The sequence below is a fragment of the Phallusia mammillata genome, chromosome 5, assembly GCF_965637545.1.
Source record: "Phallusia mammillata chromosome 5, kaPhaMamm4.hap1.1, whole genome shotgun sequence".
In the NCBI taxonomy this organism is placed as follows: domain Eukaryota; kingdom Metazoa; phylum Chordata; class Ascidiacea; order Phlebobranchia; family Ascidiidae; genus Phallusia; species Phallusia mammillata.
In genome coordinates this window covers 20,122,076-20,137,788 of record NC_137256.1, presented here as the reverse complement: position 1 = coordinate 20,137,788, position 15,713 = coordinate 20,122,076, and the positions used below count along the sequence as shown (strand labels likewise).

The 15,713-nt window shown below is 35.7% G+C and overlaps 3 protein-coding genes across 3 annotated transcripts; 2 read left to right on the top strand and 1 right to left on the bottom strand.

The window, feature by feature from the left end:
- Positions 1–901: 901 nt before the first annotated feature.
- Positions 902–3,095, bottom strand: LOC145229115 (nudC domain-containing protein 1-like). The gene has a single exon (XM_080094378.1). It carries the CDS (start codon positions 3,045–3,047, stop codon positions 1,251–1,253), a length of 1,797 nt encoding a protein of 598 aa, XP_079950504.1. The 5' UTR covers positions 3,048–3,095; the 3' UTR covers positions 902–1,250.
- A 649-nt stretch (positions 3,096–3,744) lies between these two features.
- LOC145229116 (peroxisomal membrane protein PEX16-like) lies at positions 3,745–8,625 on the top strand. Its single transcript, XM_080094379.1, has 8 exons — positions 3,745–3,970; positions 4,085–4,169; positions 4,235–4,368; positions 4,733–4,813; positions 4,969–5,092; positions 5,895–6,065; positions 6,515–6,722; positions 7,798–8,625. The coding sequence occupies exons 1-8, from the start codon at positions 3,836–3,838 to the stop codon at positions 7,922–7,924; spliced, it is 1,065 nt and encodes a 354-aa protein (XP_079950505.1). The 5' UTR covers positions 3,745–3,835; the 3' UTR covers positions 7,925–8,625.
- A 72-nt stretch (positions 8,626–8,697) lies between these two features.
- Positions 8,698–12,506, top strand: LOC145229117 (lysozyme g-like). Its single transcript, XM_080094380.1, has 5 exons — positions 8,698–9,933; positions 10,028–10,126; positions 10,621–10,734; positions 11,133–11,215; positions 11,858–12,506. The coding sequence occupies exons 1-5, from the start codon at positions 9,882–9,884 to the stop codon at positions 12,131–12,133; spliced, it is 624 nt and encodes a 207-aa protein (XP_079950506.1). The 5' UTR covers positions 8,698–9,881; the 3' UTR covers positions 12,134–12,506.
- Positions 12,507–15,713: the final 3,207 nt, after the last annotated feature.

Sequence of the window (15,713 nt, the reverse complement as noted above, 5' to 3'; positions counted from 1 at the left end):
TTAGAATTAAAAGCCAGGTTCTACACTTAGTCACTAAGGGACAAAGATCTGGACAGTCTAGATATTTTTCAAAAACGTATTTGTAGGAAAAAGAAATAAAGCTTGGTACGTCAAAATGTATGTAGTGATTAATTAAGTTTTGTAAGAGAAGCACATCTTTATTTTACAGCGCATGGTAAAAAATAAAAAAATAAATTTTTTTAAAGCTGTCCAAAGTTTCAAAGCTTTGGTGTACCACCGTATGTTATTTGGAGTATATGGTGTTGAGGGCAGTTTCCTATCAAACCGTTTGGCGTCAACTCCAATCCAAGTTGAACTGCAGCTGTTTGTCAATGGACTTCTAGCCTATATCAAGCAATTATGTACATCGAACATAAAATATATGAAAAAAGAATGGCAAGTGCACGCCCCTGTCCCTACATGCCAGCGTACATTCCTTTCGTGAATTTTATTTTTTTTGTGCAGGCTCATCAGTAATGCTAATTTGCGTTTTGCTTACGCCGACCAGAGCCAATACAATATAATGGCGCTACGCCGACTTCTTGCCCCAAAAACTTTATAAAAATATAGTCGGTATCTATTTCTTTTTTGATAATAAGGTAAGACAAGACGTTCGTTAAATTTTCTTATGTCACAAGTTGTACAATTTACAAAAATATCGAGGCGTAAACGTTTAGCATTTGCGTACAATAGGGGTTCAGATTTGATATTCACGTGTAGTCAGTTTTTTTGTCCGCTTAACCTACTGCAACTTATTAAACTAATCGCAACTAATACTAAAACCATGAAAAAGTTCTTTTTCGTGCACTAAAATTATGAAGCATGCTTCGTCCAAGCTGTAAACAATATTAATACGGTTGCAAAAAATGGACCTTTTTCGAATCCTATGCAGCACAAAAAGTACAGAAACATATTTATTAAAGATCAAAGTTGTGAAATATATTACGGTACGAGCCAACATATTACACTAAATTTGAACTTTTTCGGTTTTCGTGAATTTCTAAGTTGTAAATTCATCAGGAGTATTTTGCACTCAAACGTTTGGTAAACAAAAGCTTCTTTTTTGACTATTACAGAACTCTCGGTTATCATGCATTTCGTCTTGCAAAACGTTGTAGTTAGGATAACTTACAACAGGGCAATAAAAACCTCACGGCCAAAAATGCACGACACACGCCTTCAGCTCACTTTTCGCTGTATATACAATGAAAAGTGTTGATGGGTTTATAAATTATACAACAATTGGAAATCTATGCGCCAGCGTCAACCCCAACTTTAAACACCACAAGTTCACTTTCAGTAAGCACGTACATTCGGTCGTTTGAAACAGCAAAACCGTATACATCTTCGTTGTTCGGCAAGGTTGCAACCTGCTGCAAAGAAACCTTTCGAACCACTTCTCCAGAACTGCGGTTGCGCAGAGGAGATGCTAAAGCTGTGGGTTGCCTGTACACAAATATACGGCGCTGGCACTCGCAAAACGCCGCGTACGAAGCGTCTGGTGCGGCGCCACAAAATTTTAAATTTGTCTTGGACGCATGGACATACCCAAGGGCGTTAAAGGTGGCTTGGTGCTTCCAAATTATCCTGTTAGACCCTTTCAATGGGTTTGGGGCAGTAGGTTGCCATACAACAGCATCCACGTCATGTCTAAGAACCACACATGGAGACTCATTAGGTGAGGATGACAAATTGAACAGCCATTTTAAACTACTGATATTTGCAGAATGAGTGAATTTGTTTGTAGATGCATCAAAGCGCACTAAAGAGGCCTCAGAATCATAATACGAGTCACACTCTTCAATTTCACCACTGTTAAATAGTTGGCCCTCAGATTTTTCGGTGTTTAATGTTTCAGATGTTAGGTGTGCTAGTTGTTGATGGACTCTTGCTACCTCTTCTGGGTTAACTTCCATTTCACCCCTGTCGTCACCCTCAATTACCATGGCCCAGGTATGACCTTCAATCTTTTTCTGAATTGTTACAATGAGAGTGTCACCATCTATCATCCAACTGCTAGCTTCAGCCTCTGCCTCCATGTACATTTCACCAGCAAGAATAGTGTTAGCTTCATTAGTTTTAGGGTCACGAAGAGCAATGCTTAACTTTGAAGAATTTAAACTGTAGACAACACAACTTTTGTTTATGCCTTCAGGCAATGGGATGGAGATTGTTACATCCTCAGCAGTTTGTTTCCATTTGTAGGGTGGTTCTGTGCCATCTTTACTCTCATTAGTTTCAGAGTCATCTGCAAGCTGAACTTCCTCTTCATTTCCCCACCCTGGTATATGTTTAAATGGAAATGTTGAAGCAATATAAAGCTCAGAGCAATCCGCTGATATTGCTGCATAGTTGGGTACTGACTTTCCTTCGAATGTTTTTATTCCAGAAACATCAAACTTTTCTGTATTTTCTGGTTTTTCCAAGCAAACCCAGTCTATAACAATATTTACTTTTTTGTCATCATCATTAGAAGGTTTACCAAATCGCAAAAGCAACAAATCTAAGTAGTGGGTTCCATTGTCTCTAAATACTGAATGCAGTAACAAACAAGGGTCAGTGCTTTCTTCTTTAAAGATGACGCTCCATTTTTCAGCACTTCTTTCACTGCGGACAGCAGTCCTTAAAACAAAAAAAGATCCAATGCCATCACTGGCAATGGCAATGTGTGGTGATGGAAACAAAATACAGGGAGGCAACTTGGGTCTCGCTGTATTATCAACACCAAAGGTAAATACAATCTGAGCAGGTTCTATATGACTTTCAACAGACACATAAAACCTTCTAATACATCCATGTGCATCTACTAAGTAGGCACAATCTAAATTCCATGGATCAATGCTCAAATAATTGTGTAGTGTGAGACAACGTATTTTTTCATACGTTGCATGTTCTTCACTCACTTCAACTTTTTGAAGACCACAGTTAAAGGCAGCTCTGAATGATGGAAGTGGGGTCAATGACAACTTGTAAGAATCAAAGTTTACATCAATCAGCTTTCGGTCCGGCCTTAAATCCACCGACGTTAAATTTTGTTTACTATTCATTTTGAACACAAATTTGAAGCTGAAACATATATTATTCTTGGTTAGCACCAGTAATGACCTTCTTATGTCACATTTGTATATAGATTAAGCTTTTTTAGTTGTGTCTGCAAGTTGGTACAAATGTGCCAATTTTGCATTTAACAGTAAATTCGACAACAAAGCAAATTAAATACTTACTGTATCTCTGATTGTAACAAAAACGTGTCAAGCCAAAGAACGACGTTAATAAAGATTGCTATTGCTAACAGTTAGTGATTTTTAATGAAGAATACATAAGGATTGGAAAAACAATAGATGACGATTGACGATAGCAATCTTCCAAAAATCTTTGTGCACAGTTGCACACTGATGTAGCAAAGATAAATTAGGCCAAAATGCTCAAACCTTTCGGAAAAAAATAATCACGCGCTTAACACGACACTGGTATAATGTGTTTTATTGACAGTGTCATTCCTTACAAAATGGCAATTCTTTTGTCACGTGTCCCAATCTTCTGGTGATTCCCCATTCTTATCAAGGAATGTTTACTATCGTAATATAATTTTTTCAAGTCTACATTCTTTTTTTACTTTGAATGTATTGAACTAAAAACACTAATTTAAAACATTTTTGTTTGATCAATGACCTGACGTTATTATTTATTTGCTGTTTACCACTTCCAAGGTTTTTAGTGGGTTCAAACAGTTGTCGATAGTTTGCAAAAGTCGCGGTAAACAAAGTTCTTGTTCTTGCTTATCGGTACAAGAAGTTCTGCATTTGGTGTGAGATTTTTAGGTTTATTTTCAGGCATGGATTCCCAAACCCAACCCGGCATGGTTTCTAGAATGCTGAAAATGACCACAGTGAAACTTACTCAGAAGTTGTCCAAAGCTAAAGCGGCGTATGTGGGATTTGTGGGCCAAAACCCGGAGATGGTTGAACAAGTAAGAAATATTTAGAAACTTGATTGCAAATTATATCTGTAAGTCTACTGTTTAGGTTTAATTGTATGACATACATTTCACTATTCTTCGAAACTTAATATTTTTGCATTGCAGATTGAAAAATCTGTTAAAGCTGCCGCATATCTTTATGAAGCATTTTCCAAAAATTATGACAACTCCATTTTTATCACTGAGTTGGGTAGGATTTTGTAATGTACCTAAATTGTTGTAAGCAGGCATAATTTATTTATTGTGTTTTAACAGTTGCTTCTGCTTGTAACTTGTTTGGATATGTAAATGCCAATGTTCGGAAAACCAAAGACTTCTTTTCAATGGAAAATGGTGACAGTTTTGTGGGAAAATTGCAACAAGTGTTAACAGTGGTCGAATTCTCTAAGGTATGAAAAGTTTTTTTTATTGTATTTTTAAACTTAACATTTAACTTACTTTTGTTAAATTTACATTTCCTTCTTTTTTGTCAAGATTAATGTATTTTGTTAAAATGTATCAGTAGCAGGTGTTTAAAACAAGTTTCTAATTACGCAAGTAGTATACATTTACCTTACACAAATGATTATGGTAAAAACTCTGTTTTATTGCAAACTAAATCTCACACTGTAGTAGCCCATCATGAAAAAACAACCTACTTAATTACATGTTTCAGTCAATCGCTGGTAGAAGCCCAAACTTGTAATTATCCAGAATCTCTTTACTATCACTTGTATTGCATTTGTATAATGTGATAAACTTGTTTGATTTTAGGCATTTCTTGAAATGACTGCTGCAAGAACCGGTGGACCAGGTGCAAGATGGGCTGTAATCTCTATCATTTGCCTTGTGAAGGTAAGTTTATGTATTTGTTGTAGATGAACCACTGGGCAAGATGGTGTGTTTGGCCTTACATTGTATTTTTGTTGCATTACATCGTTAAAAAAATGTAAATTTTCCACCATGTAATGGTCTTTTACTATCATATTAGCTTAATGATTTGTCTCCAGGTAATACTTCGGTGTATCCTTCTGCTGATATTTGAATGTGGCATTCATTCTTCATCTCTTTCATTAAACTTAAACTCTGCAAGTGTGTCTCGTGTATCTGAGGACCAACCTTCCTGCAGTCAAGGTAAGTTACATCAATTAGTTTTCCAGCTTTCAGTTTTGTAAAACACTTCTTTTTAAATCTACATTTTTTTTCATTTCATGTATCTAATGGCTTGCTCAAAAGTGACTTTGTGAACTTTATTCATTAAACTTGTCCTTAAAAAAGCTTTAAAAAGACATTATTGTCAGAGTGTTAGTGTTAGTTTATCTAAACCAGTGGTTCTCAACCTTTTTTCCTTCGCGGACCCTTTTTGGTGCTGTAATCTAATTGCGGACCCCTTAGAGTTTTAGGTATTTTTGTCCTTTTTTATTAACAAGCAACCAAAACATGGTGCATAAAGTTACAACCACATTCGGTCCAGGACCAAAATTTTAATCCCTTTTTTCTGGGTTGCGACACCGGGAATCAACAAGAAAGAGCCATTAAAGTGTAATGTGACGTTATTTTCCACTAACAATTTACGTCTGTTGCATCATAATGGGGTTTAGATGTCATAATGCACTGTGGTTTGTCGCCTACGAAGAATTTTTTCAAACAAGTTTCATGCTATTTTTAAACGCCAAAGCGTTTTTTTAAATCGCGATTTATTAATCTCGTTTTGCGGGAATTAAGAAGTTGTCGCGGACCCCCTAAATACACCTGGCGGACCCCCAGGGGACCCCCGGTTGAGAACCACTGATCTAAACGCTTAGACTAAGTGCTTTTCAGAAAACTGGTTCGTATTTTGTGTCGTATCACTTGCCAAAAAGTTTTAGTTTATTATGTGTTTTTTGTACTTGTTTATTAATATGGCAAAATAATTTCAGTTATTTACATATTTTAGAGCCCAATGTATTTTATGTTGGCCCAAGAAGTGGTCACAGGATAAGAACCCTTGACAGCTGTGACCAACCGCATACACATGACAAGGTGATGGTAAATTTACCACCAACAATACTCAACAGAACCCAAATCATTGGTGAACTTCTGTACTCTGTAAGACCTATGGTTCACTGTATCCTTTTTCTGGTGTTTATATGATTAACCCATGTTTTATGCACATCAAGGTGATAGATAAATATTACAGGAATTCGATAAAAAAACACTTATCACTACCAATTTTGTAATGTTTACTCCGCCCCCAAAAAATATTTTTAATAGTAAAGGTAACTGATAGTATGTGTAAAAAACAAATTTTGATGTGTTGTGTGGGTTTATAAGGGCTAACCATCATACTCATTGACTGCTGCAAACCCTGTGTGGCCAAAGTTGTAGGGTGGGCAACTGACTTTAATCTTTAAATATGTAAGAAAAGGCCGATCTTTTTAACTGCCTGAAAATTTACATGTGGTAGATGATATTTCAAATTTACAAAAGGATATGTCAAGTCAGCTGAAATTCCACCTTTATGTAACCACGCACCTGCTTATGAATGGCTGTTTTCCTTTATGTACACATTACTAGTACTAGCATCAGCAGCATTTGGTACAGAATCTTTCATTCCCTGGGTGGCAGCATTGGTAAGTGACACCACCTCCCATGTGCTACTCAACAAGCAGAAACAGTCTTCCATGAAGAAGTTTAATCCAATTGAAGAAAAGGAATTGCAAAGAAGATATGCAAACTTACTACTTTACCTGCTAAGATCACCCATGTTTGATAAGACCACTGGGTAAGATGCTTTAAAATGCTATGATTTGTAAAGTTCTTCCAAATTAAGCTTTTAAGGTAGTAGATACTCTACCCCAAATATAAGAAAGTTATATTTTTGGTGGAAAACCTCATTAGCAAGTTCAATAGGTTATGTTTTTTAACAAATTAAATGAACTATAATGCGTGAAGCGGAAGAGCAGTAAAAAAATCCAGAAAAAAGGTGATGTGTAAGTATAAAGCAAATAAAATATCCTTAGTCATTTTGTACAACTGTGTAGGAAGCTGTTTCAGAGTGTATTAATTTCCTGCACATGTTATAAAACTCACATTGCAGCAGTTCAATTTAAAGAGGTTGTTTTATGGATATAGTAGTTAGAGTCTAATTTAACAGGATTTTAAAGATGTTTTTGAAAATGTAAGCATGATTACATACTGCACATGCCAAAGATTTGCGCACACTTTAAGTACCAGAAAAATAAAAACATTGCAGTTTAGTAGGCAGGTATGCAGGTCAGATTGAGCATTTATTGTTGAAGTCTGAGTTCCGTTAAGTTTATTTCACTTGATGGTGAATAACAAATCACAACACAATTGCACCAAAACAAACATCAAGTCAGAAATTGTTGTAACTCATTTGGTTCAGTTAGTTCCATTTTGATTCGGCATATGTTCAGAAGAATCTTAAAACGAATTAAAAAGTTTCTTCAAGGCGGTGTATACCGTTGGTATATTTTGTTTTTTTTTAAGTTTTTTGAGTATATGAAAAGTATTTGTAGGTTAAATTGTAATTGAATAAGGTACTGGTGATGTCTATAACTTAGGTGAAATATATATCTAAACTTTAAAAATGGTGGTTGACTTCAGACTTTTTAAGGTTTTCAGTGTGTAGGTTAACTTCTTTTATAGTTTATTTAAACTTTTTTTTACAAAAAGCACGATTAGCTATAAACCGGATTAAAGAAAAATTTGCAAAAATGTTTTGGATATTTTAGCAAAAGTTTTGTTGCACCAGTAAAGCAAAATTAATAAGGCAACACTGCCCATTTAAATTTTATTTCCAATTTTTATATTCAAAAATCTGTTTTTATTTATAGGCCGAAGCTACTTCAACTCTTTGCCTACATGTCGAAAAACATACCCCTTGCGAGATATATATTTGACCCATTGTCTAGTTACCTCCCTGCATGGCAGAAAGTGTACTTTTACACATGGGCAGACTGATCAAATCCTTCAATATTTGCTTTTAATTTGATGTTGGAAATACCTGCCTTGTTTTATCGTCAAAGTGTTGGGAGTTGGTAAATGAGACTGCCTGTTATCTTGTTTTAATTGCAATCCTAATCCTGATTTTTGATACAAAAACATTTTTAACAGAAAAAATTGATGTTTAGTGCAAGGAAAACTGCTTAGTTTTGCTGTACATAAGCCGGTTTACTGACAAATCTGCTATATATAGCAATTAAATTATTAGTTTTGACCAACCACAAATAAATGGAGAACCCTTTGACCTTATTTTAATCTTGATTCCTATTTTTCAATCTCAAGTGTAGTAGTGGCAACAAAGGTGAAAAATGGGGTATCTTTTTCATTCTCTGGTTTGAAGGTGTTGCTGATTTATTGAGACAATTCTAATTGTTGAATTGAGAAGTTGCATAATTGTGTGTTTTATGATATTTTGATTACATTGTGTTTTGTAAAATACTTTGAGAAATGTACAGGGAAGTTGCAATTTTCTTATATCTTGGTATTCAGACATCGATTGTAACTAAACACGTCCAAAAAATTTCACAGATCTTGCAAAACGTTGATTGGAAGCATACCGGTTTAAAATGCATTTTTGTTTCAAATGAATGGTCTTTTTATTGCTGGTCATTGTATGATGCTCGTTAATAAGTCTTTGGCTTGGACTTGGTACAAGTTGACCTTGTGTGTTTTTGTGCTGTATTGGAAAAGGCCACTTGTTTAGCACATAGCTTCCAGTGCTTTGGAAAAGTGCCTGTATAGTGTTGATTTAAAACATTTTTGGTACTGTACCTTGTGTGTACAAAAAATTTGGAGCATTTTTTCCTGCCAATCGAATAACACTAATTTCCAAAAGGATGATGTTGTGAAGGCCACGACATTTAGTAAGTTGTGATAGAAATCTCTTTCTTAGTGGCCTTATTGCGGCTAAGTACAGGGCATTAGACTTTGAGAAACGCAAGTGGCCGAAACAGGATCACTTTTTTTGCAAAAAGTGGAAAGCCCTGGTTATCTATAAACAATTGTAACACCCTTAGCAAAGGACAATCATTGCTAAAGGATACGTCCTAAACCGGCCAACTGCTACAAAGGTAAACTATAACTTTGAGATTAAGGCGGGTAAAATTTTGCCACGTTTTAAAAATTGATGCATGTAGTTTTCACTTGAAATCACAATCTGGTTGAAAGTTACGCCGGGTGGAATACGGTCTAAGTTTTTTTTTTACAAGGCTCTGAGTGCATCTCATGGAAAATGGAGTTTAAAGCGTTCTTAATCGTTTTGGTTCGCCACTAAAGTCAATCACCTCGTTTTAATCCCCCCGCCCTCATAATTATGAACTTTTTTATGTTTTAAAAAGGTTTATTTATTTCGTTCTAAGTGAAAAAATTAGCCAGTTTGGCATTCTTGATAGGTTGCTTATTACCTTTCAAAACGATATAGACCTACTTCCCATTTTTTGCCTTTGCTTATTAAGCCTTTTATTTGACCGCCCACTTTGATTTTAAAAAAATATTCACAAACGATATCCAAAACTTTTTTTTTCATTTGGTTTGGTTTGTTTATCCCGCTGCGGGCCTGGCCGCGCCCCTTGGAAAAACTTCCTTAAGCTGACAAAGCGAAAGTAGCCTACTGCCTTATTCTATTGTTTATCATCACGAGATGGAAACTTTTAAACCATTGTTGAGCCTCACAAGATGGAAAATTTGTCATAAACAGTCACGAGGGCCATGGGTTTGTTTGCGAAAATGCAAATAAAGAAGGATGTGGGTACACCATTGTTTCGAAAAATATATAACCGATGTGCCAAGTTAAAGGCGCGAAGGCTAAGACTTCGCAGTTGTCCAACTGATGTACGCGTAGTGCTCGTTTTCTTGAAGTTTTGTATACTAAATACAAAAGTAGTCTTGTTGATAAGTTGTTAAAAAATCGGCCAGAATGAAGATCTGTTTTTTGCTTTCGTTACTCATCGGAATTCAAGCTTTTGGAAGTAAGTAAAAACTGTCATACTTCTTAAATCAGTAAACGTGTTTCTGTTTGGTAGTAACATACATTTCAAAGAACAATCCAATTTCTATTGTCAGGCGTTTTGGGGTACTATGGAATTTATGGAAATATTGCATCCCTAAATCCTACTGGTGCATCACAGGCTACTGCATCTAGTGATGGTTTGAATTACAAAGGTATTTAGCCTACTTTAAGTTAGCAATGTAGCCAATATATGTGCTGTTTTTAAAAAAGTTGTTTTCATTGACATATAGCCTAGGCTACCCTCTTTTGGGTGTCTACATGTAGGCGATTACCAAACATTGTAAATTGTAATGTGCGACTTTTGTTTTAAAATTACCTTATTACGCCAAGCCTATTGACCAAGCATGCACCATATGATAAGGCAAAGGCTAGAAAAATCTAGTCTGCGGTGGGATTCAAATCCACGACAGGAGTCCGGGACTCGGGCTCTACCAACTGAGCTACACACGCTCAGTGGTGAACCAATCAAAAGTTGAATTACAAGCACCATTGCCTGTCTCGTATGCTGCACATGTAGTTAATCTAAAGATTAATTACAGCATTACCGATTCCGGTGTATTTCTTCGCCCATGAAACAAACAGTAAACATATATCATTTGATCAGTAAATGCTTGTTACTTCAAATTAAACATTTTGATGTATTTAGGAGTAAGAGCTTCACAAAAGATGGCCCGTACAGACTTGGCAGCAATGAACAAGTACAAAAGAACCATTGTAGAGGCAGCCCGTGCGAAGAATTTTGACCCGGCTGTTATCGCTGGTAGGCAGCATAACTGTGTGGTTAGGCTATATACCGTAGCCTAAAGTAATTTTACCGGTTTTAAAATCACATTTAAAGCAAGCTTTAGGCTAATCGTTATGTATTTGCGTTATGCGCAATAAGAAATCAATTTACCAGCAAACAAAATCTCTTTTAATAGAGTTCAATGACATAAACAATCACTGGCTGGAAAGCACTATGGGTGGATTATAACTTGTTGATAGCCTACTGTACAGTGCACCTTACTAATTGCAAAGTAAAACAATTTACGTCATATTTCTTGCACGTGGTCTATTGCGCTTTTCTCTGATTCGAACCAATACCGACTCGCTAAGCTGGTGGCCATGTGAAATTTTGTTTTCTATTTCTCATTAAATTACGGGTTGCATGTATTTCAGGTATAATAAGCCGGGAAAGTCGTGCCGGAAAAGTATTACGCAATGGTTGGGGTGATCATGGAAACGCATTTGGCCTTATGCAGGTTTGTGTGAAACAACCAAGCTATATTATTTTCTTTGTTCAAAATGCGAATGTACACAACATATAATTTGTACAAAAGTGTATTAGAAGGCCACCTTTACTTATTCGTGCATTCTTATCGGACAAACAATGAAATGTGACATAAGGCAATACCGTTATTATCAGAGTTGTTAACGGGCCTGAAATTGGTGCCCGGACCCAAAAGTACAAGCCTAAATCACGGCTCGAACCCGGATCGTTTTTTTTAAAGCCCGTTTAGGCCCATAAACGTGATTTACCAGGCTATACTTGAAAGCCTCTGAAAAGACAAACACAACGGACAATGGCCTTGAACAAGGCGTTTAGGGGTTGTAAGACATTACGTAGCTACTTAGCCAGTTAATTTTATTTCTGAATAAAAATACTGAAAGAAAAAGAATCAAGTCCGTTTTTTAAGAAACCTAAGCCCGAACCCGCCCGACTTACAGCAGTGATAAGCATTTCATTGTGTTATTGACGGTGCTTAGAACAAGATATCACGTAATTTTTCCCACACAAGTGTTATAGTTTATTCTACTGTTATAGTTTACTTGAATGTACAATGATTGCTGGCAAACCAATTCGAAACAAACAGCGACTAAACGAACTAATTTTAATTTTACAGATTGACAAACGGTACCATACACCAACAGGAGCATGGGACTCAGTGACCCACGTTAAGCAGGGCAGTCAGATTTTGATTGACAGCATTAGAGCAGTGCTACGGAAAAAGCCAAATTGGTCCCAGGCACAACAGTTACAGGGTGGGGTGGCTGCTTATAACTTTGGAGTGCGTAATGTGCGATCATGGGGTAATTTGGACGGGGGCACAACCCATAATGATTATTCCAACGATGTGATTGCAAGGGCAAAATATTACCGTGACAATGGTTATAACTGAATGCTAATGTGTGGCGGTTTTGTAAATATTTCATGTCAGTGTAGGTTACATTGTGCACTATAGAATTTTACCGTGATTTTGTACAAATGAAACTAAAATCGCATTTAATGGACTTTTTGTGTACATATTGTTGCGACTCAATAACGTTTGGCTATTCCGGCTTGGTGATTGTTTTAATGTAATTGTGTCTTTCCTGAAATCAAATCTTTCCTGAAATCAAATCTGCGCTCCGAGAGACGTTTTTTATCTGAGCGTAATTCAGCTATTATTGTACTTCAATAATTACTTTGTGTTATCGACTTAATAGTTTGGCTCAATCATTTTAACGGATAACGCACAAAAATTGAAAAAACAATTATATTCCACAAGTACACTGTTGTCAAAAACTGTTCAATTTCAGAAGTAGTTTGCACAATTGAATACAACTCGATAAAACGCACAAATGAAAAAAATGCTACAAATGGTTTTGACGTTGCTATTGTCATTTGACGATACTTGTATAGAAATTACGCGAACACTACATTAACGTAAACAACAAGCCTATGTCACAAATCTATTGCTGGCAAAAACTGTTTAATTTTAAATGCATTTTTCTCAATTGAAACTTACAACTCGAAATAGCTTAAATTACAAATAAAAAAATTGCTACAAACGATTTTGACGTTGCTCTTGTCATCAGCACAAAATGAAAAAAAACAAAGTCCAAGAGTTGTCTTGGCATTTTGATGACAACGCAACCCCTTTTTGATTCCGTTATTTGTGTATTCAAGCATCTCTTTGTTTCCAAAACATGTCCCTGAACGAAACTTTAAAAGTGGAGAATTTGGATTTAATTTGGCCAATGGGTCTTAACCTCAAGGTTCCTTATGATTGCATCGTTTTCACCACAAACCAAAATTCCCCAAGTTGCAATGCAGCAATGTGACTTGGATTTACGACTAATCCAATATTCGTGCTTGTGGCGGATAGGTTTTGTCACAAATTCCACTGTGACATCCGCCTGAACCTGAACCGGTTTACAAATCTGATTAAGTTTTGAACCTGTGGTCATGACAATGCTGTTCTAGAAAAGGTCACCAATGTTCCGAAACCACACGCGTTTTTAAAAGAAATTACTTCCAAATTTTGATTTAATGACAAAAAAATGAAAATTTAATTAAATATGAACACCGTCTAAGTATGACAAAAACAAAAATTTTGACACATATTATTTTTACAGTGTTGTACCAATACAATAACACTTCCAGTAGAAAAGATAGCCTATTTTTGTTTTTTGCAGAAAACTACAGTTTCAATATGTGAATGTATGCACTACTATTTTGAAGTTCCAATTCCCAGGCAAAAACAATGGCACGAATGCATAATTATTATCTTCACTTTGTTTCGAACCATAATATGTTATTAACGACAAGCAACTGTAAGATATCTGTGTTATTTCGTGTCAAGTGTTTGTCTCGGAATCGGAAAACACACTGTCGTCAGTAGCAATTAAACAATTCAATGTCTGACACCTGAGTGTTAATTGAATGTTTCAAACTTTTCAGATTCTGTATTGTTTGGCCAAAAATCGTGCGGCATTTACAATAGTGCAAAAACGAATTACAAAATTGCAATTCCCAATGGATTTTTTGTATTTTAATCCGCAATCATTTCGCGCTTGGTGATGTCAGTTTAATGACGTCACACGCATCAACAACGTCGTATGACGTCATTGCATTATTTAACACGCATATTTGTAGGTTTTGCATTTGTATGAAATGATAAAAAGCAGTAGCAATATGCTGACGTTATAATAATGATTGCGTCACTTTTACAACGATGACGTCATTAGGTAGATTTACATACCACGTCAGCTAAGCTAAAAAGAAACAAAGAGTGTTTGTGTTGACATTTCAACTATCATAGGTATTCGAAAAACGATAATCAACTTTAAATTTTATTTGAAAACGCCCTGAATTGCGAATTACTAAACGTTAATAGGTTGAAACGCGTTTGCACGGCCACCGCAGACTAAATACGTTTACGTGTTAACGACTTAGTCTTCCTGCTTTTAATGCCAACTTAATTACAAAATGTGCCACATCTGCATTAATATTACGGAAATGTAAAACCACTACATGGTTGGAATTGCATAAAAAAACGTTTGTGTTGGTTGTTTAATTCCCTTGGTTTCGCCATACGTGTATGGCATGGGTTACCCTAACAACTGAAATGTCGGTTTGCTTTTAATGTGGTTTCGAACGGCTGAACCCAACATGCTTGTCAATTAGGTTGGCACGCGATACAATTTTTGATGGCATTTCAAACGATTTACGAGTTCATATTCAAAAACGTCTCGATATGGTTGAAACTATTTCATTGCTTGTTTTTAGTTTAATATGATATATTAGTCTTAAAAAGCAGTTCACTCACCGTTGAAAAAAATGGCTGTTTTTTTATTTATATTCAAATTAGGTGTCACAAACAACTGTTACACCCAAAACTCTTAGCTCGCCAAGTCATTACTTTTTGACATAACAAGTAACCAGTAAATTGACATCCAACGTTCAAAAGGTTACTGACGGTTGGACTAAACCGATTCAATCCAGTTTGAAAATTTCAACTGAAATTGTATGTAATTAAAATTATTTTTGAAATGATAACACAAGATACATAAAATTAAATTTCTCCAAGTTAGGGCCACTGATTGAATTCAATATGATAACGTAATACGCTTTTTAATGGACCCATGGCTGGCATTTGATGCTCAATTTTCATGAAATTACATTCCTGCGTAACGATGTGATTAAAAAATAGCCATTAAATCATATAAGGTGTACAAAATCGTCGAGTGTGAATCAGTTATAAAGTGTGACCGGGTTAAAAGGCGACGGTTTAAATGCTACAGCGCCACGCGTTTTGGAACTGTTTTAAGCATAAGTAATGACTTTTTTTTCGGCACGCCCAAATTGTTGTTTGGTGATTGGGAAATTCTTGGAATATTTAATGCGTGTTATCACTACGTAGTTTGGTATAAGTTGGCCTTTCACAGCCCATGACTTGATATTTTACAACTGGTTTGTTTCTGGCCTATGTGATAAAAAATATGCATTCCATTGAAAGGGCAATTCCGTAACAGTCCTATTATGGATGTTCGTTTTCCAGCTGTTCTTTATTGTAGTTGAAAGTTTACACCACAACTACCATTTAGTTTGTGTTTTATACTGAGTTCTATTTTGTCATATGTGATCATTTTCACGCTGTTATAATAAATTTGGTAATTATAGACTAAAAATTCGATTAAAACAGTGTGAAGTGGCCATTTAAACGTTGATGTTATGCTGAGTAGTTTTAAAGGAAAAATACGTTTATTGCTCTGAAACAGCAGACCAAAAATTATTGAAATAAACTATGCAATTTTCGAACGATTCCTTCATACCAATTATTATGCCATTTAGCAGAAGATGGACGTCGCATTGTTAGTGGACAAGTGCTACCAAACAAAAAACAATTTTGACCGCTTTTGAATTAAAATTCCTTTCAAACGAATTCATTTGCATTTAATTATCCGCTCTTTGCTTCGGTATAAATTGAAACGGTT